Consider the following 19410-nt stretch of genomic DNA (forward strand, 5'->3'; position numbering starts at 1 on the left):
GTGGAGGTCATAGCAGAGCCCCAGGATATCAGTGATGTTGTTACAGGACTGCAATTGCAGAGCATATTTTTTTTTTGGGGGGGGGGATGCACTATTGGATGGTCGCAGCATGGGAATGAGAGTCTCAAGAAGCCAGAGCGACAGGACTGCATCACTGATGATGTGACAATGAAAAATACAGCCTCTATCAACCCGAATACAGTCAAGCCCGCTTAAAACAAACCTGACGGTCAGGCAGATTGCGTTCGTAGAATCCGAGATTCGTAGTAAGTGGACTTCCTATTTACTGCCAGAAGTCCAATGAAGTTGGCCTTCATTTCTTGGAAAAGCTCGTAATGCATGTAGGCTTCTTCAAAAGAAGCCATTTAAACGTGCTTTCCAAGCTCTGCAGAGTGCTCATACGCATGTTCTTTCCCGAGGCCCTAGGTGCCAACAAGCTGCTTTAAGGCGCGTTTATACTCCGACGTAACGCACACGCGACACGGCGACGTCATGTCGGCCAAAGCGGGACCCTCTATACTCCAACTGCGCTTGACCGCCGACGCGTTCGGCTGCTTCAGCGCAATCTGACCGCGCTGGCGGAGACTTGGAGCATGTCTATTTCGTGCCGAGTGCACCAGCCGCCGCCGGCCTGGCCAGACCGGTTCCGCGTGCTCCTCGGGGCGGCGCTGCTTCCCAAACCTACGAGAGATGGCGCGTCGAACGTTCTGCGCAGTCTGCGCATGCGCTACTCCTGGCGCAGCCGCTGAGCCGTGTCGGAGCAGCCGGACTGTAGGAGGGCCGAATTCGCGCCTGGCGTGGTGTCGCCAACCTGTCGCGACTGACCACCGCTGGCGCTCGCCCGCGCGCCGAAGAAGTCGGAGTATAAACGCGCCTTTAAGAACGCTAATCGCATTTAAAGCGTTCATCGGAACTAATGGCAGATCGCCCTTCTCGTTACTGTTACCAGGAATACTCCCTGTACAATGGCTTTGCGATGCCAGCATCATAATCTGCGCCAACAGTCATCCCAGGCGAAATTGTGACCGGCCATCCGTGCATCAACATGTTGCTGCAAGTCCATGTGTCTAATCACTCAGGTGTTCAACAGCGTCCTCAAATGTTCCTTGTCCCATTGAAAATTGGTTTTGAGGAAAGGAAGTGACGCAGTAACTGTTGTGCATATCTGGATGGACACCCGAACAGCCCTGGCTGTTGGGGTGCCCGTGCGCACTGCACCATAAGGGAAAGGATAAAGGAGGGAGTTGAAGAAGGAGGTGCTGTAGTGGAGGTCTCAGGAATAATTTCGACCACCTAGGGATCTTTAACCTGCACTGACATTGCACAGCATACAGGCATCTTTTGCATTTCGCCTTCATCGAAATGCACCCACCGTGGTCGGGTTCGAAACCGGGTACTGCAGCTCAGTAGACCAACGCCTTAACCACTGAGCCACCATGGCAGGTACTTTTGTCCCATAAACCATGTTTTGCAGGTACTCCGTCTCAGTAGACGAGCGCCTTAACCACTAAGCCACCGGGGTGGCTACCTTGTCCCATAAACCACGTTTTACGGAAGCAATTCCCGATGCAATCTGCAGTCGGCCCCATCCACACTGCCTCAATCATATCTACAGCAGTGAACAAAGACATTTGAACTAGATCATCGCCACCTGGTCTGTCAACAGCTATGAGCATGCACTGGTTGATGTGCCAATCACGACACGTTGAGCACATGAACGATACTTGTGTCTGGCAGCCGGTGGTGAGATGAGCATTGTCGCCACTATCAGAGAAGGCAACATGTGGTGCATCGCAGTTTTCAAGCACGAGCTGGAGCTGGCATTTATTTTCGCTATGCTATGGTTGAGCTCAACGCCGGTCCCTGCCGCCCATCCTTGTGCACAGAAACATGCTGAAAACTTGCCGTGCCTTCCACCACTGCAGGTGTCACCTTCCAAGGCATGCGTTTTTGATGGCACCATTTGGTAAAACTGCCGTTTTGTCAGCAATGCCTCGCCTTGTGTATTGCACGTCTGGGTCTCTGTGTTCTTTCCAAAGACAAGTGTCATGTACGATAGGAGAAGCTCTTCATTCTCCGCACTTGGAGGAAGCCCAAGTTTTCAAACCAGGAGACCAAGTTTAGGGGGCCTCTTCGTTCGCTCCAACCGAGTTACGCTGCTACAGTTGTATGTTGTATCCGAGACGCAGTCCCAGTGCCCTGATGCATATTTTGATGGATGCACCACTCTTATTCATAATAAATGGGCGCTCATTAAAACTGCGGCCATTAAAAGTGGGCTTGACTGTATATTAAAACTGTATTAGGTACCAAAGTGAACAAGTCTGAATGCTCCAAGAGACAATGCAGGAATCGTTTGGTTACATTACTCACGATGTCAATTGTCACAAGGAATCCTGGGACGACTCAAAACATTTCAAATACTTTTAAAACTTCTGTAAAACTGATGTCTGAATAGTCTGTTGGTTAAACATAGAAGTCAAGGTTACTTCACTTACGATGTCCTGCGACGAAAATTTCAACAAGCCCCTTATGTGAAATATCGTACAGACTGGTTCTTTGTCAAACCATTGGAGCTGTTTGCTCTGCATTGGCGCTGGTTCAAATCCAGCCTGGAACGTTGGGGGGTTCTCACTGCATATGAACACATTCCTGATCAAAACTGCAGCACTGCTTTCGACGTCAACTTGGCTGCAATTTCTGGGAGATAAAAGCATGTCCCATTTTACAGCTTTCCAAGGCTTCGCTGTGCCTTAAGCGGAAATCTCATTATCCTCTGCTGAAGTTTCACACGACACTTGGTATTTGTACTCACCAGGGCGTGCGCCCACATGCAAAGGTGCAATTCCAATCGCACATACTAAGATCCACTTACACTCGCTTCCACTCAGTTGCACATGCGTGAGGCAAAATTTGTGCGCTCAAGAGTACGTCTGTTGGAATCTGAACTCACTAAAGGGCAGGTGATGGCATATTAATCCGTATAAAGTGCAACACGAGGATTGAATGCATGCTGCTACCTCCTACGGTGGCTTACCAGCTATGATATTCAGGTGCTCAGCACAACTGGGTATGATGACAGCGTCAGCCCTTGCATTCCATGGTGGGATGAAATGCAAAAGCAATAGTACCGAAATTTTGGAGTATGTTGCACAACCCCGTGACCACGAAATGTGTGCCTCGTAGCCTGGTGCTGCTTTGGTGAAAAAATTCCACGCCACTGCAACTTCTAAGAGCAGTGCTGGTTGGTGCTGTATGCACAGTTCTCGGTGAGCGTATGTAAAAATGCTGTGACAACACATTACTAAGCCTGATGAATCATGAGAACTGCACCCTGTGCAGGTGGAAGGCTATGAAAAGCACTTAAATGAGAAAATTTAAGCATGTTGTGGGCGAATGGTGTATAGGGTCTGTTCAAAAAGTACTGGGACTGACTTTTGATGACGAATTTTTAAGGTGCAAGGGCAGCTTTGACCAAAGAGTGCCATGGCACAAGGTGGGCCCAAAGACACATTTCCCAAGCATTTCACCCTAAAGAAGCTGAGCACCAGACAGGGGAAAGCGGTACCCGGCGGCACTGGGAAGTGAAACCCGCACCTCCCGCATGCGAGGCGGATGCTCAAACCACTAGGCCACCGCTGTGGTGGGGGCTGACTTTTGTTAGCAAAGGGGACGAGATGCAGTGTGACCGATTGCCTCTGAACCTTTGCAGAGTGCGGATCACATCTGTAGTGAGCAGTTGTGTCATCATATTTGCGATGCAGTGCACGACTGAACAGAGGTATGCGATCAAGTTATGCGTGAAACTGAACAAGTCCGGTGCCGAGACTCTTGCCATGATCTGTGAAACCTACAGGGAAAATGCCACATCAAAAACATGTTTTGAGTGGCACCAGAAGTTAAGACTGAAGGGAGGACAGTAAGGGACATGTGCATGACACCTGTCAACAATCTAAAATTAGCAAAATGTGGCAAAACTTAAAAGACCTTTTAGACTGATTGATGGCAAGTGCGAGAATGATTACAGAGAAGCTGATTCTTTTCTTTTCCAAAATGAGCCAAATGCAGAAACACAAACTAAGTGAAATTAAGCTGTAATGATAAGTTAGCCCATAGATCTCTAGAATTTTAACGCATATACCGCAAAAACTTGTAATGCGCTACAATAGCTGCGGATAACGAGCTTTTACGCTTTTCTCAGTTTCTGTCAAGCTGTACTGGCTCACTTTGAAAGAACTCCTCAGTTGAATTCACAAAAATGAGTGTGCACTCATTTGCAGCAGAGGAAGTGTATGCAAGACTGGTTCCAAATGTTTTGTCCGGACACTGGCAGGAAATCCACGAGTCGATCTGTCGGGTACTGCTGGAACAAGTGGAGCTAGAGCCTAATTTTTTTAACAGTGTCATAACCTTTGAAGAAACATGGGTCTGCGAATATGATTCAGAGAAAAAAAAAAAGCACACAGTGGCGCACCAGTGCCTCTCCTCCCCGCAAAAAAGTCCATGCGAGCAAGTCAAAAGTGAGACCGGTGTTCGTCTTCTTTGAATTAAAGGGAGTCTTGCACAGCGAGTTTGCACCCACTGGACAAACAGTGAACAGTCAATTTTATGTGGAAGTGCTCGAGTGGTTGAGGTTAAGAGTCCATCACATCCACAGGGAGATCATCAATACCTGGCTCCTCTATCACGGCAATTTACCCAGTTGCACATCACTAAGCTTATGGGAATTACTGGTGAAGAAAAACTTTGCAACACTGCTTGCGAAATGGATGCAAGGACCAGGCAAACTCTGTGGTTTATACATGGAGCTGGATGTGCACGGAAAATGACTAACTAGCAGTTTTCTGTGTATACTTTTTTTCTGCCTTTTTTGGCTCTGCCACACCAAGGCGCAGTGGCGGCTCGTTACAAAAGGCATCACTAGCAACAGCACAGACCTGGCCCTGTCCGACTTTTATTGGATGAAACAATGCCTGAAAGGATGTCATTACGGGATGGTGGAAAGAGTGTGAGCAGCTTGGAAGCAGTGCCTGAAGACAAATACCATTGTACACTTCCAAGGGGTGTAACGTGTGTATAAGTGCTGGCAACTGTTTTTTGCATATACCTGCAGTAATTTTTTTTATTATGAATGCTGTCCAGATACTATTTGGACAGACCCCATACAGTCATGACTGCTCTCCTGCCTTACCTGGCAAAAATTAAGAGGTAATTAGTACGTATTTCAAGAAATGACACTGGCGCGCTCGCCCATAAACCTTAATATCTTCTTGCTGGCATGCGCAAAAAAAAAGTTTGAATGGCAAAGCGCACTCCATATTATTTTGGCTGCACCTATATCTGCAGGTAATGAGTGATGGCTGTGCAGTCAGGAACAAGCAGGCTTTTGTGCATAACAAGTGCATGCAAGTTTTCCCACCTGCAAATGAATGTAATCCTTTGGCTAAATCACTTCCAAAGAAATCAAGCAAGCCTCTACACTTTGCCCATAGTGCTAAGCGCATACACGAGTCGGTAAAAGCAAGCAGAACAAGCACATTGAGAAGGTGTCGCCGGCATGTGTCCACAAAACGCAGACAACTGCAACAGATGCGTCAATCAGTATCACAGCTCAACCTGACAACTAACGCTTTTTTAGAAGTCTGCTCCAACTGCTGTGTGCCAGAGGTTGAATGCAGGTAATAAAAACTATCTGATTTTACTGTTCCAAGTGGAAGAAGGCATTCGACGCATGACATCGCAATGGCCGCGTCTGCAGAACCGCTCTCCCACGATGGGAACTGTTAGTAACAGTGGTGTATGAAAATAAAACAGAATAGCACGGGGAGATAGCTAGACTCTACGGTGGCTGCAAGTGATACGGCTTTCTGGCTTCGACTAGAAAAGGGGGTAGGCGTGCGGAAAGGAGTCGACTGACGCACGTGAAAAAAAAGCGAATATTCACGTAAAGTACGGTTTCCACAGAAACAATACGAAGCCACAGGAATGCTGAGCTGCCAAGCTCGTGGGGAGCTGGCGTTGCACTTACATGACGAGCTCACACGGGACACAAGTTTACCGCCAACAGCCGCTTTATTCCAGTGTGACCCACAGTTTATATGATGCCGATCTTGTTGGCCACATCGAGCGCGTCATAGTCGGGCGCCAGCCTGACGTACGCCTTCTTCTGTCCGTCGGGCCGGATGAGCGTGTTCACGTTGGCGACGTCGATGTCGTACAACTTCTTGACGGCGGTCTTGATCTGGTGCTTGTTGGCACGCAGGTGGACGATGAACACGAGTGTGTTGTTGTCTTCGATCTTCTTCATCGCCGACTCGGTCGTGAGCGGGTGCTTGATGATGGAGAACTGGTCGAGCCTTGTCCTCGTGGGCACACTTCGGCGCGGGTACTTCGGGTTGCGGGGCAGCGACAGCGTCTTGGGCCGGCGGAACTTGACCGACGTGCGGATCTTCTTCGTGCGCGTGCCGTGAGCTCCCTTTACGACCTTCTTGCGCGCTGCCATCGCCTTGACGCGCGCCTTGGCCTGACCTGCGGCATCCTTCTTCTTTGCCGGCTGCTTCTTGTCGCCCGGCTTTTTGTCAGCAGGCTTTGCGGGCTTGCTGGCAGGTTTCGCGGCCGCCGGTGCTGCGGGTTTCTTGGCTGGAGCGGCTGCGGCGGCGGGCTTCTTCTTCTCCTCGGGCTTTTCAGCCTTTGCCGCGGCTGCTGGCGGTTTCTTACCCTTGGGTGGCATGTTTTTTTAACGGACACGCGTGCCTACGGACTGCGCCCCACACGTGTAAAATACAGAAAGGATAAGCCTAGCCAGAACGGGCAGCAGGTGGCGCAGAAAACAGTACAGCTTCGCAGAAATAACAAATTCCTTTTTAGTAAAATGCGACCAACGGAACGTTTTGTTTTACTTTAATAAAATAAATTTTTTGACACGCAACAATTGCATAACTGGGCGCTTATTTTGCTTTTAACTTATTGTTGCATCTTTTCAGCCAATAAGGGATCACTTTTGTCGAAGCACGAGCTGGTTGTTTCAAGGCCTGCTGGGGCGGCTCTCTTTCATGGCTGCCTTCTAGAATGGTGAGTGGTGCTCGTTTTCAATCTCGGATAATCAAAGTCCGAATCTGCATTAACGTCGGATTTTAGAATTCTTGAGTAAGAAGGGAGATTAATCTTCCTTTTCACGTTGTTCATTTGGTCTAGCTTGTTTAATTTTCTTGTAAATTCGGCTCACTGTCAGTTGGATCTCCCATGGTGGTTGACCGCGATCACGTCCGCTTCATGCGCTGATGCCGGTTCTTTAATACATGGGTGTTTCTCTCATTTCTGTATTACCTGCGTTGCCTTATGATGGTTTGATCTCTTACAGGCGCGGGGACCTAAGAAGCACCTCAAGCGTTTAAACGCTCCGAAGTCATGGATGCTGGACAAGCTCGGTGGAGTTTTCGTAAGTCTGTTTGCCGCTAGCAACCTGTAAGCGACTAGGTCGTTCTAAAAGCCTAGTCAAAACATATGCTAAGGAAGTTGGGCACGGAGTTTTCGTGATGCCGTGTTTTTGTAAGCTGTGCCCCCTTACAGTGCACTACGACGGACAGACGACGTCTGCCGGGTATTCAGTGTGCCTTCAACTTTTTGCGAACACAGTACAACCTAGCCATTTTCAAAGAACGTTTTGTGCACCTCTTTCATCATGAATTCGTAGCATCGCGAGCAAAATTACTGCTTAGGCGATTCTTCGAGCAGTGAACACATGGCCTGACATGCTGTGTGGACGGGGTTGCTGATTTTTCCAACTGCGATAGTTCTTTTTGATACAGCATGTGGCATGAGTTTAAAAGCAAGCAGAAGTTGTACCAGAGTGCCTCCAATTCATTTCCTGGTCATTCGTATCACACTAGCCCGTGTTACCGCGAGTTGGCTGTGATGCATTCCGTGGTGGCAAGTGACACGCTTCAGTTTGTTATTGCCAGTTTAGTTGCGTAATTCCCCGTGTTTTCTTTACTGACGCGCTCTGCTGCTTTGCCTCTTTAAGGCAACTGCCATTGATGACAATGGAATCTGGCCGATGGAAGCCACCGTATAATAGTGCTCATGAGTAATACCTGTCACATGGACAAGCTTAATGCCATTAAGTGCTTACCGCCTTAAGTTTTAATGGCATTCGCGCGGTGCAACGCATAGATTTTGTGGCATTAGCCTTACTGCCGTTCGCGACCTACTGAGTTTTCCGCAACTCATTCGTCCGAGCAATGGGTACTCTCGTCCCAATTCCACATGCAGAAAAAGCATGCAACTTTGTTAATAAGAACTTCCTTTCCAGTAGCAAATGGTTTATTCATAACTTTCAGTGAGATCAGGCATCTTCACTGCATCATAAATGCGAAAGGCACCATTTTTACCAGCGCTTCTAACAGATTGCTCTCTGCTTTTGTGCTGACACACAAGATTATGGCTACTTTTTTTACTTGTCAAGCAAGAACAGCAGGAATTTTTGCAAAATTTTGATATTGCATTTGAACGACTTTGCCGAATATTGTGCTCGTTAGCACTGCTTACATTCAGGTGAAATTTTGAATGCCTTGCAGGAGTGTAGTCATTGTTACTTTCGTTTAGTGACATTTAATGTGGACGAGTAGCACCAGCTCTGAAAATAATGACTAACAAACTCAAGGCCTTATGCACTTATTGCCATTTTTTTGTGCACGTGTGGCACGGGTATAAGGTGGTAGAATGGTTTGATTTGGTTTGGTTTATGGGTGTTTAACGTCCCAAAGTGATCAGGCTCTGGGGACGCCGTTGTGAAGGGCTCTGGAAATTTCGACCACCCGGGGTGTTTTTAACGTGCACTGACATCGCACAGTACACAGGCCTCTAGAATTTCGCCTCCATCGAAATTTGACTGCCGCGGCCGCGATCGAACCCGTGTCTTTTGGGTCAGCAGCCGAGCGCCATAACCACCGAGCCACCGCGGCGGCTTGTGGTAGAATGACTGTAGTGTGCACAATCGATGTTTATGGCCCAGTTATTCATGCATTCATGACGTGGCATTGGGTGGGCTTCATAATGATGGGCAAAAGGTGTTTTGGGGCCACCTTCGAAACGGTTGTTTGCATTTCCCTGGTGTTAGGCTCCCCGGCCCAGCACTGGACCCCACAAGCTGCGGGAGTCCTTGCCGCTCATCATCATGCTGAGGAACCGGCTCAAGTACGCCCTCACTGGCGCCGAGGTGAAGAAGATTGTCAAGCAGCGCCTCATCAAGGTGGACGGCAAGGTCCGCACTGACACCAACTACCCAGCTGGATTCATGGGTGAGCACATAGAAGTGGCACCTGTTGCATGCCTGACACCCGTCTGAATTTCCAGCAGCCTTCAGGATTTGGCCCGAAAATTGTCCCCAGTTTTATTTTATCAACACTGGAAACTAATGTCAATGTGCTGCAGCACCTTTAGACATTGTAAAGTTTTTCAACGTTTGGAAGCTTACACTTGTGCAATAATCCAGGGCTTAATAAGGAATTGCCCGCTGGCCTCTGAGGTTAACATACGCTCTGTCTGTGATTTTAATGAAATTGCACACCCATGAACATGTCAGTGGTATTTTTATTTCTAGTCATCATCACCATCAGCCTTACTACACCCACTGCAGGGCAAAGGCCTCTCCCATGTCTCTCCAATTAATCCTGTCCTTTATTTCTAGTAGCTCTGGCTAATGTAGGCTACGTGGCAGGAACAATTCACTTACTGTTAATGGCTGTGGGCCAGCTTAATAGGTATATCATGCTGCTTGGGTCAATGTAATTATTGGCCACAACATGGTTGAAATGCATCAGAGGGCACGACCTCTGGTTTGCTCACAATGTCTTGTCACCTTCAAGAAATGGGATTTGGAGTAAACCGGCTGCCTCTGTTAGAAAATTTGCTTGAGGTAATTGCGTTCAGGCGGACTTTATACCAAAATATTGAGCACAGGAATGGCAGGAAGTTTGTGTGTGAAAGCATGGTTAGGGAAAGAGTTCATAGGGACATGAGGTTTCTTGGTATTGTTCTCGAGGTGCTGTATAGCATTCAGCCATTTTGATAACCAAATTATTGTGAGTGCTCGTAAGTCTTGCTGCCATTTCTTTTGCAATAGGCGATACACCGCATGCTATGGCACCATCCAAAGCCCCAGATAGGGATGATGCTGCTATTCTGGGGTCCAACAAGTGTGCCTAAAGTGCACGTATGCCCGCAGATTGTCCGTTGCCAGAGGCTGTGCCAGTTGCCTCGGGTGCTGGCTCTAGTGGGAACATTGGGGAGTTAGTGGGCATAATTGCTCGCATACGTCAGTCTGCATTTCAGATTAATTTGTTGCTAAATAAGGTGCCATGCTATCCCCTCAGAATTTAGGGGGGGGGGGGGGGGGGGGGGACTAGCCTTTCACTAATGCAGACCTTCTGGCTTGTGGAACCCACTGCATAGGCTCAGTGCCTTGGTGTTTCGTTACAGATTCCAAGGTTGCAGGAGCCTCCCACTGTGCACGTCTCATAGCCCACCTGTAGCTTCTGGATATTAAAGGCACACTGAGGACATCAAATTTTGCTAGAAAAATCCGACAGTCCTTTGTTTCGACGCTTTGGTGTCACTTGTCCCGTAGCAAAAGATTAATTTTTTGTTAGGAGGTCTGGATTCGAAGTTGAAAAGGATAATTCTGTCGCTTCGATTCAAAGAAACGGGACTGTCTGATGAATTAATGCCTGAAAAGTGACTTAAGCATAGACTGTGATTGCTGACGGCGAGCGGTGCGGTTTAGCAGGAACTGGAATGAAAACTACCGCCGGCTGGGCATTCAAAGTATTTATCAGCCGGCGCTGCTGTCACATTTGCACAAGTGTTATGATGTATCACGATCCCGATAACAAAGATCTCAACTCCAGTTTGCACTTCAGCTACCTCAACCCCTTAGAAAACATAGCGCAAAAAGGACACGGACGACACAGAAGTGGACAGGACAGGAATAGCGCCTGTCCTGTCCACTTCTGTGTCGTCCGTGTCCTTTTTGCGCTATGTTTTCTAAGAACTGTTACCAACTAGCCCAAACCAAGCTACTGTTACCTCAACCCCACAGAGCATGCAGTGCTTTTGAGGGTTGTGGCGACTGGTCTGGCAGGATAGTCCAAGCTGCCAAGGAGTCTGCAGCAAGCCAAGCCGCCAGTGTGGCAGCTGTCACTGCTGAGTTACCGCCACGACTAAGTAGACTGGCACGCATGGATGTCATATTTAAATTTTGTAATAGTTTTCTTAGCACTGGGTCTGGTTGTGCAGCCTAGCGTCTTGGTACATTGATGAAGCGAGCACTTAGAGCTGTGCGTTTTCTGATGTGGAGGCATCTGCAACATTAGCTAGCCACAGGTGTTTTTCTCATCTCAGATGTGTGCCGAGGCATGAACTTCATCCAAGGAGCACTTAAATGTGCACTTCGTTTCTTTGCTGCTCTGCACTTGTAAATTGAGGCGCGTCAAAAACGAAACCGCGCATAGCTGCGAAGTACCAAAACGCAGAAACTGCTGGCCGCCTGTTGCGCTGCCAAGTGTAGGTTTCCTTGAACTTCCAGCATTCATGTAGTCTTTCTTCAGTCTTCCTTGTGTTTCAGAAGTGCACTAGCAGGTCCAAAACAAAACTTCGATATCCAAACACACAACCTTCACGTCTCGGAGATCCGTGTTTTTTTTTTTTTTTTTCCCCGCGCTTGTGCTTGTGAGATTGGGCTGTGGCAGCACTTCCTGTATTTTAGGACTTGCTCATTTCTACCTTACAAGTGCTTTTTTTTCTTTTTTCAGTAAAAGTCGCCTTTTTGTGTTTACGAGCTGGTGTTGTATTGATGCAAGGCAACTTCAATTTCTCCTCAGTGTCCCTGAAACCTTAATGGAACAAGACTCATAGTGTTTTGTCTGCAGTTTCGGGGGACATCAAATGGCTTACAAAGGCTACTGAGGAACCTTACATGTCTTGGCCTCTATCCCTTCCTTCCGGCCATGCATGTAAAGAAGAGCATGCAGATACATGGCGGCCCAAGAAATGCCTAAATTCAAAGAATTACTTGGTGCGCAGTGAACAATTACAGTGTGATTAGTTATGGCGTAAAGGCAAAATTGGTGTTGAGGCATGCATGGATTTACGTGCTCGGGGAACCCCCAGAAAGTACTACATTAACTCCCTGAGTTGGCATGTTCGGTCACCTCAAAGTGCACCCAGTCATGCCCTGTATTCGTGCCAAGGGTTGTGAATTCGCAGTGTTGACTGCATAACTTACCACGCATTGTGATGAGCATACCATTTTCATTGAAGTGTTTGCCAATGCTCTAGCTTTTGCAAATGGTTGTCTGCTAAGGTTTTGGAAGTATGCACTGAACAGGTTAACAGCTTTGCTTTTAGTTTGGGTGGATTTTTGAAGATCTGGCCCGAACTACATTTCGGCTTGATGCAATGTGGTGCTGCATAGCACACTGTTAAAATTGCCGCTAAGCTTGAGCGTTTTAGTTCAGTGGATTAAAGGGGCTCTGAAACACCTTCTGAGGAAAGCGCATCAACTCGCTCAATCACTGCATTCTGTTACGAACACCTGAGCCAAATAATACACTTCTACACGCAGCAGAGGGACCACAATCACGCGGGAAAGTTGACGAGCCCTTCCCGGCGACTTTTTCATGCTCGCACACTCCTCCGTCGCTCTCATCTATGTATACATATTGACAGGTGGCTACTGGTTAGATTCTTTCAGACATCAGGCAGCTACCAAGGCCGTGGCCAATAAGCCAGCATAGCTCCGGCAGGTCAGGAAGATCTCCCCCGGAGGTGGGGCCGGCGGAGGAGTGCAGACCTTCCATCATGCAAAATTGTGACGAGATGAGAGGGAAAAGCGCGAAGATGCTGAAATTCAAGTTTTGACTGCAGATAACTCTGCTTCTACAAAGTGCATTAGAAAATTTCTCGCTGGATAGTATTCGTGAAGAGGCGTGCTTTAACATCCCATCCATACTGCAACCTTATTAGAGCCCCTTTGAGGGCACAGTCTGCGCCAGTCCTCGAAAAATGCTTGAATAAATTATCTTCCTGGCTTTGCTTTAGAAATTTTACTACTTGGCATATTTTTAAAGAAAGGGGCTGTACTGGAGTAAAAACACCAGTTCTGAGTCGCTAACTTCAATTTCTAGAGAAAAGCAGTACTTTGTCTTCATTTGGATAAGTTTGTTGAACTTTTTTCAAGTGGCTGCTAACGGCAAAAGCATCCAGATTCCAGTCTCTATTTTTATTCTTCACATTTGTGCTAGCATTAGCTGTAGCAGGTTTACTGGCGATGTAAACTGTAGCACACTTTTCGGGTGCTTGCTCAAACGAACAATAAATTGTATGAATTCAATCTTAAACACCACAGTGAACATGACACTCAACTATGGAGTATAAAAATGTGAACCTATGTTGCCTTGTTTGCCTTGGCGATGCCTATTGTCCACCCAGTCTTTGTAGCAGCACAGAGGTATTTAGGTCTGGCCAAAAAAGGCTTTAAAAGCAACTTGTGCCTGGAAGTTTTTTCAAGGGGTTTCAAAAACCAACTGTGTTGACTAGTTCTCGTTTTTTTTTACTTGTGCAGACCTGGTGGGTTTATGTGCTAAATCCTGTTCAGGTGGGGTGTCCTACTAGAATTGTTCCAAAGTACGTTTCTTTGTTGATTCCTCTTCCAAGATGGGATGTGAGGTGGTAAAACTGCGAAGTATGTTTAGGGGAATCGCCTGGTTGTTGTGGCATTTATTCTGTTAGCATTGATGTGACTCTGCTATGATGACTGCCAGCCTGAACACTGGGACGGGACCCTTTGCGCAGATGTTGTGACGATCGAGAAGACTGGCGAGTTCTTCCGGCTCTTGTATGACGTGAAGGGACGCTTCACGCTGCACCGCATCACGCCTGAGGAGGCGAAGTACAAGCTGTGCCGCGTCAAGCGGGTCCAAGTGGGGCCCAAGGGCGTGCCCTTCCTCACCACCCACGATGCGCGCACTATCCGCTACCCAGACCCTCTCATCAAGGTCAACGACACCGTAAAGGTGGACCTGGCCACCGGCAAGATCGACGACTACATCAAGTTTGACTCTGGTGGGTAGGCCTACAGTTGGCTAGCCATAGGGTGGTTAGTAAGACGCGGCAACTGTCGGACATTCTGCAGGGGTATGACAAGTTTTGCAGAGTAGGCAGGGGAACGTGGACAGCCACGACTTCATGGTTTGATCGCAACGGCTGTTTGGCATCAGGAGCATTGATTGTTGCATAGCTTGAAGTGGTCGTCCAGCTGGGTAGCATCTTCTAAGCACCGAACATAGTAACGAAACAGCATACCGTGTAGAAATTATTAGTAAAGCTCTTATTTATGCTATATTCAATTTTTTGGTTCCTGAGCAATAACTTGACTGACGCGCTCAGCTCAGCATTGATACGATGAATTGCAACCCTACTTTTATAGTCGTAGAATGTGCAATTGAATAAGAGGTAGAGTAGCTTGAAGTACTCTGGCAAGCTGTCCCAGAAAAAAAAAATGGATTTGGCGAGGAAATGCTGAGTATTAGTGTCTCTAACACAAGTGGTCAAACTAGCTGAATTAAGATTAATGATTGGAAGGATGCAATGTCGTTCCCAGTTTGAACTAGTTGAAAGTCCTCACAGCTTTGGCACACATCTTTTGTTCTTGTTTTTCTTGCTTTACCGGAACACAAAAACAGGTGCAAGACTTGGCGAGCTCATTTCTCCTTCTGGCATGAGTGCATGTCATGCTGCAGGCATTCTTTTTTTCCCTTATCAGTAAATGTATATTAATGTCATGTAAATGAGCACTGTCGAACGAATATTGGGGAACAGTTTTCTCTTTTTTTTGCAATACGTTTCTTATCGTCAAGCGCAGCAAATCTTTGTGCTACTTAGCTGTAAAGTGAAAATTTAACTGTTCCTAAAATTGCCTCCTGTGCTTTAGCTTAAGCCTGTACATGTGATTTCAGTGTGGGAAGCAACTTGGTCGCAATCGAAGCCATGGCTATCATACTGACTGAGAGCTGTGGTCAACATGCAGACCAATATTTACGACTTCCGACGGTCGCTCTCACTACGGCACTTACGTGATCGGTGTAGGGCATTACCATGGGAAGCCAACATTCTCTGCTGGAAAGCCTAGATGGCATCTGGCTTGACCCTCACTTTGCTTTATTCTTAGCAGTGCTGAATTCCATCTACTAGTTATTTATTCCTGAAGTGTTTGGGTTTCATGTGGCTACTTGAAAGTGCTCTTTGTGCTCGAATGTCAGCTTGACCGCATTCCGGTAATCCAGCAGCCTGTGCAAATGCGTCAGCTACAAAGACCCTGTTCTCTCTGGGCACTTGATGGAGGAGAGACGACCTGTTTGCAGGCAACATGTGCATGGTGACTGGTGGCCACAACTTGGGCCGTGTGGGCATCATCACCTCCCGGGAGCGACACCCAGGATCGTTTGACATCGTCCACGTCAAGGATTCCCAGGGACACTCATTTGCCACCAGGTGGGCTGAGATGCTACTCTTGCTCTTACTCTTGTGGGGAGGCTGGTGATGCGTTGAATTACCGTAAAAACCGGAATATAGGTCGAATTTTTTTTTCAAAAAACCATGGTGAAAAGTCGACCCCCGTCTTATATACCGGTCATTGGCGGAAAAAATACGGAAGTCTTGCAACAATGGGTGGCTGAAGTCAGCAGCCACCATTGCCATCAGCAGCAGTGCCGCCATTTTGCGTTTCAGTAGATGCAAAGCGGAAGCTAACGGCAATTTACCGTCGCCTTCAAGAAAAACACGATTAAGTACGAGGAAGCTCACGGGAACCTGGCGGCACAGCGCGAATTTGGAGTATCCGAAAAGAGCATTCAATACTGGCGGAGGCAGAAGCTGCGTATTACAACTTGCAGCAACCAGAAGAAAACATTTCGTGGGCAGGCCGTAGTGTATCGAGAATAGGAAGGAAACGTTGCGCTGCGAGCAAGATCGCTGCCTGTGACTGCCGAATGCATCCGCGTGAAAGCGGCAGAGATCGCGCGTGCCTCTAGTCTCACGAGGGCGCAATTCAAAGGAGGGCTTTGCTCTACGGCGCCGTACTTGCCTGTGCCAGAAACGAACACGCGGGCCGATTGGTGCGCGATATTGTTAAAAAATTTGCCGGGTGTACATACAAGCAGCATTTAAATGAAATTAAATACTGTCACCATTGTGCAACCTCTCGAGTCGCATTTGTTTCAAAGTAAGGATGTCTTTCGGTACTTTTCCCATTGAAAAAGATCTTTTTCATTTTTAGAATTGGTTAGTTAGGGGGTCGACCTATATTCTGGTCCGACCTATAGTCCGGTTTTTATGGTAGTTGCAGCATTCTGGTCATGCCTGGTATTGCTGCAACAAACTGTAGTGGTTATATGCCATTTAGAAACTGGTAGGGGGTGTGAGAGAACACTTGACTGTGCCCTTATGCCACGCTATGAGGAGAACATTGTCATGTCCTGTGACTTACTCTGATCACATGATTGGTCTTACTGAGCATGGTTGGGCACACAGCTTTAGTGATTGTGCATGGACCAACTCTAGTATGGACATGCGGGGCCATTAACCTTTGACCTTGGTCTCTCCCCTGCAGATTGAACTACATCTTTGTGATTGGCAAGAGCACGAAGCCCTACATCTCGCTGCCTCGTGGCAAGGGCATCAAGCTGACCGTGGCTGAGGAGCGTGACCGCCGTCTGCAGCTCAAGGCCCAGCACTGAGCAAAATAAATGGCCATTCTGGCAACCATCCTTACCTTTCTGTACAATGGAGCTGTATGCCTATTTTTTTATACTTGGCACTTGGTAGTGGTTTACAATGATGACACTGATTAACCTCTGCACTCTGTTAATTAGATGGTGCTTCGTGTATGGGTTCGGTTGTACTGTTTGGCTATAATGCACTGGAGTTTTGTTGATGCCACATGAAAGTGTTCCAGCCAGTTTACAGAATAGTCAGTTTCACCCAACTTTTGGGCAGCCCCCCTTGTGGCACCACACGTAATGTGTTGGCTTGAGGAGCATCGTGAATTTCGGTCGCAATCGAAACCATGGCTTCCAAGCTTACTGGAGCTGTGGTCAAAGGCGGACCAACAGCAATGGCTTCCGACGGTCGCTCTCGCTACGGCACAGTGTGATCGGCATAGGGCATTACCATGAGAAACCAACACACCCTCTCGAAGTATGTTCATAATATTCAGAGATCTGCCATATGAATTTATGGCAGGGCCCAGTTCCCTAGTTCTGTTAATACCACATTTGGTTCTTCAATAAAGGTGCTTGAATTTTTCCGGTTGGTTCACTGAACTGCAGCCTTGCAAAGTTTCTACTGATCAATGCAAGCACATTTGGCTGCACCACTTTGTCACAAATTCTAGTACCATTTTGCACAACTACATTTCTTGTGCAGTTTGGCTTTTCTGCATTTCAAAGAGCTGACATTTAATTGTGGTAGGAAGTGTTGGCAGATGCAGCAAGATTCCAGTTATCTTTGTGCTGACCAAAGTAGGATTTGTCTGAATAACTACAAATTCTGATGTGTGTTTAAAAAAAGATAGCATGCCAACTTTTTTTTCCCCGAGTTCGAGTGGTGCGTAAATGTGATCTACATTAATCAACCTACTCTCAGTATCTAGAGTGTATGCTTTCTGATCGGGTTGATGACCCCAGTTCTAATTTGCTTGTTGGTGGTGGTGGTAGATTCTCTGAACAAACTGTACATGGGCAGCAGTCACTGGTGTGCTAAGCATTTTGGAATGTGCAGTAAGGAAGGTAGCTCACGAGGCTGAAGCATTCGATTCATATCTAGGAAAATGACATCACTTGGACTGCACAGAAATGGTGCTACTAAATTGCAGAAATTTCGTGCTGTTTCTTCCATACATTTGACAAAACCGAATCTGATTGCAGTCAAATGTATTGTGGCAAACCTAGGTGGATGTGTACTTTACTGCTTGGTCTAATGGGGAATTGAGGCCAGAATGGTGCAAAATTAAGATTTGCGTTATCTGGACCTGCTGCCCTAGGAAATTAGGTGTAAACTGTGATCCAGCACAGTAAAACATTTGGCATTTACTGAATTGAAATGCCAAACAAATTGAGAGCCCTTTTGCCCACAAAGCTTTTGTTTCTGATGTGTGTGTGCAGTGTGGTTGGCTACCAGAAGTTTTCAAAAGTAAAATTTTATATCCTGCGTTTAGATGTGTGGTTGACTGCAAGAAACATTCATACAGTAATAGAAGGACCCTGGACTTAAAATCTCTGTTAACACCCTCCTACAACTTGTGTAAATGTCTCATTGTACCACACCAAAGGTGTCATGCTAGATCTCTACAGCTCAAAGAGGTGCAATACCCCTGTCGCATCGCATTCCTCCGAGGCCTTTCCAGCAAAGGCACCTCTTTTCACCAAGGGAGCAGTGACAGCTACACAGTGCAGCCCAAAGGTGAAACAGTCTAGGCTTAGCACCAGCTGCTGTGCATGACGTGGCTGAAGTGAGAGTTTTAAAATTAAATTGGGGTATCCTATCCATCCGTTCAGCTCAGAAAATTTTTATTCAAGGAACTGCAACCGCTACTGTCATCAGCAGCAGCAGGTTTTGTGTACCCTTGGCCACCACGGGCACTCTTGTGTTGCTGGAACAATTTTACTGTCTTGGTTTATGGGCGTTTAACGTCCGAGAGCAACTCGTGCTATGAGAGACACCGTAGTGAAGGGCTCCGGGAATTTCTACCACCTGCGGTTCTTTAACGTGCACTGACATCGCACAATACACTGGCCTCTAGCGTTTCGCCTCCATCGAAATTCGACCGCCACGGCCGGGATCGAACCCGCATCTTTCGGGCCAGCAGGTTTTATCCCGGTTTTACTGTCTAGAAAACTGGGCATAAGATATACATGCGTCTAAAAAGCAAAACCAAACAAACCGTTCATGTTTTTTAAAGATGTTTACAAACACTAACTCCATATATTTCTTTTATTTGCGTTTACTTTTTGATGTTGCAGTTGCATGGCACCAAGATCTCTGGTTCTCTGAAGGCCATACATTTTGGGCCTCCAACGCCCTTATTGGCAAAGGCATAACATTTGTGCCATGAGCTGCAATCCTTGCACCTCTGAACTTAAGTACCTGATTCTCAAAGGCCTTTGCGTTGCCCATGTGACGGATATAAAATAACTTTGACCTCTTTTTGAAGCCCACTTAGGTCGATTTCTCATTGTCCTGCTCGGGAAGAGCAGGAATTTTCTGCTACGATGACACCGTTTACTGTGGATGAGGTCCTTGTACAGCGATGTGTCGAAGGAAACATGGAACAGTCTCCAAATTCAGAACCACAAC

General features: G+C 47.1%; 2 protein-coding genes and 1 long non-coding RNA gene across 3 annotated transcripts; 1 reads left to right on the forward strand and 2 right to left on the reverse strand.

Moving 5' to 3' along the window:
- Positions 1 to 6053: 6053 nt before the first annotated feature.
- RpL23A (ribosomal protein L23A) lies at positions 6054 to 6794 on the reverse strand. Its single transcript, XM_077632281.1, has one exon. It carries the CDS (start codon positions 6728 to 6730, stop codon positions 6095 to 6097), a length of 636 nt encoding a protein of 211 aa, XP_077488407.1. The 5' UTR covers positions 6731 to 6794; the 3' UTR covers positions 6054 to 6094.
- Positions 6795 to 6940: 146 nt separating this feature from the next.
- RpS4 (ribosomal protein S4) lies at positions 6941 to 16840 on the forward strand. The gene is made up of 6 exons (XM_077632280.1): positions 6941 to 7071; positions 7361 to 7438; positions 9119 to 9299; positions 13852 to 14121; positions 15420 to 15549; positions 16667 to 16840. The coding sequence occupies exons 1-6, from the start codon at positions 7069 to 7071 to the stop codon at positions 16791 to 16793; spliced, it is 789 nt and encodes a 262-aa protein (XP_077488406.1). The 5' UTR covers positions 6941 to 7068; the 3' UTR covers positions 16794 to 16840.
- Positions 10391 to 13840, reverse strand: LOC144099160 (uncharacterized). Its single transcript, XR_013307322.1, has 2 exons — positions 11086 to 13840; positions 10391 to 10923 (listed from the first exon to the last, which is right to left on the reverse strand). It is a non-coding gene; the product is annotated as an uncharacterized LOC144099160 (long non-coding RNA).
- Positions 16841 to 19410: the final 2570 nt, after the last annotated feature.

This window comes from Amblyomma americanum, chromosome 7 (assembly GCF_052857255.1).
Source record: "Amblyomma americanum isolate KBUSLIRL-KWMA chromosome 7, ASM5285725v1, whole genome shotgun sequence".
NCBI classification, from domain to species: Eukaryota; Metazoa; Arthropoda; class Arachnida; order Ixodida; family Ixodidae; genus Amblyomma; species Amblyomma americanum.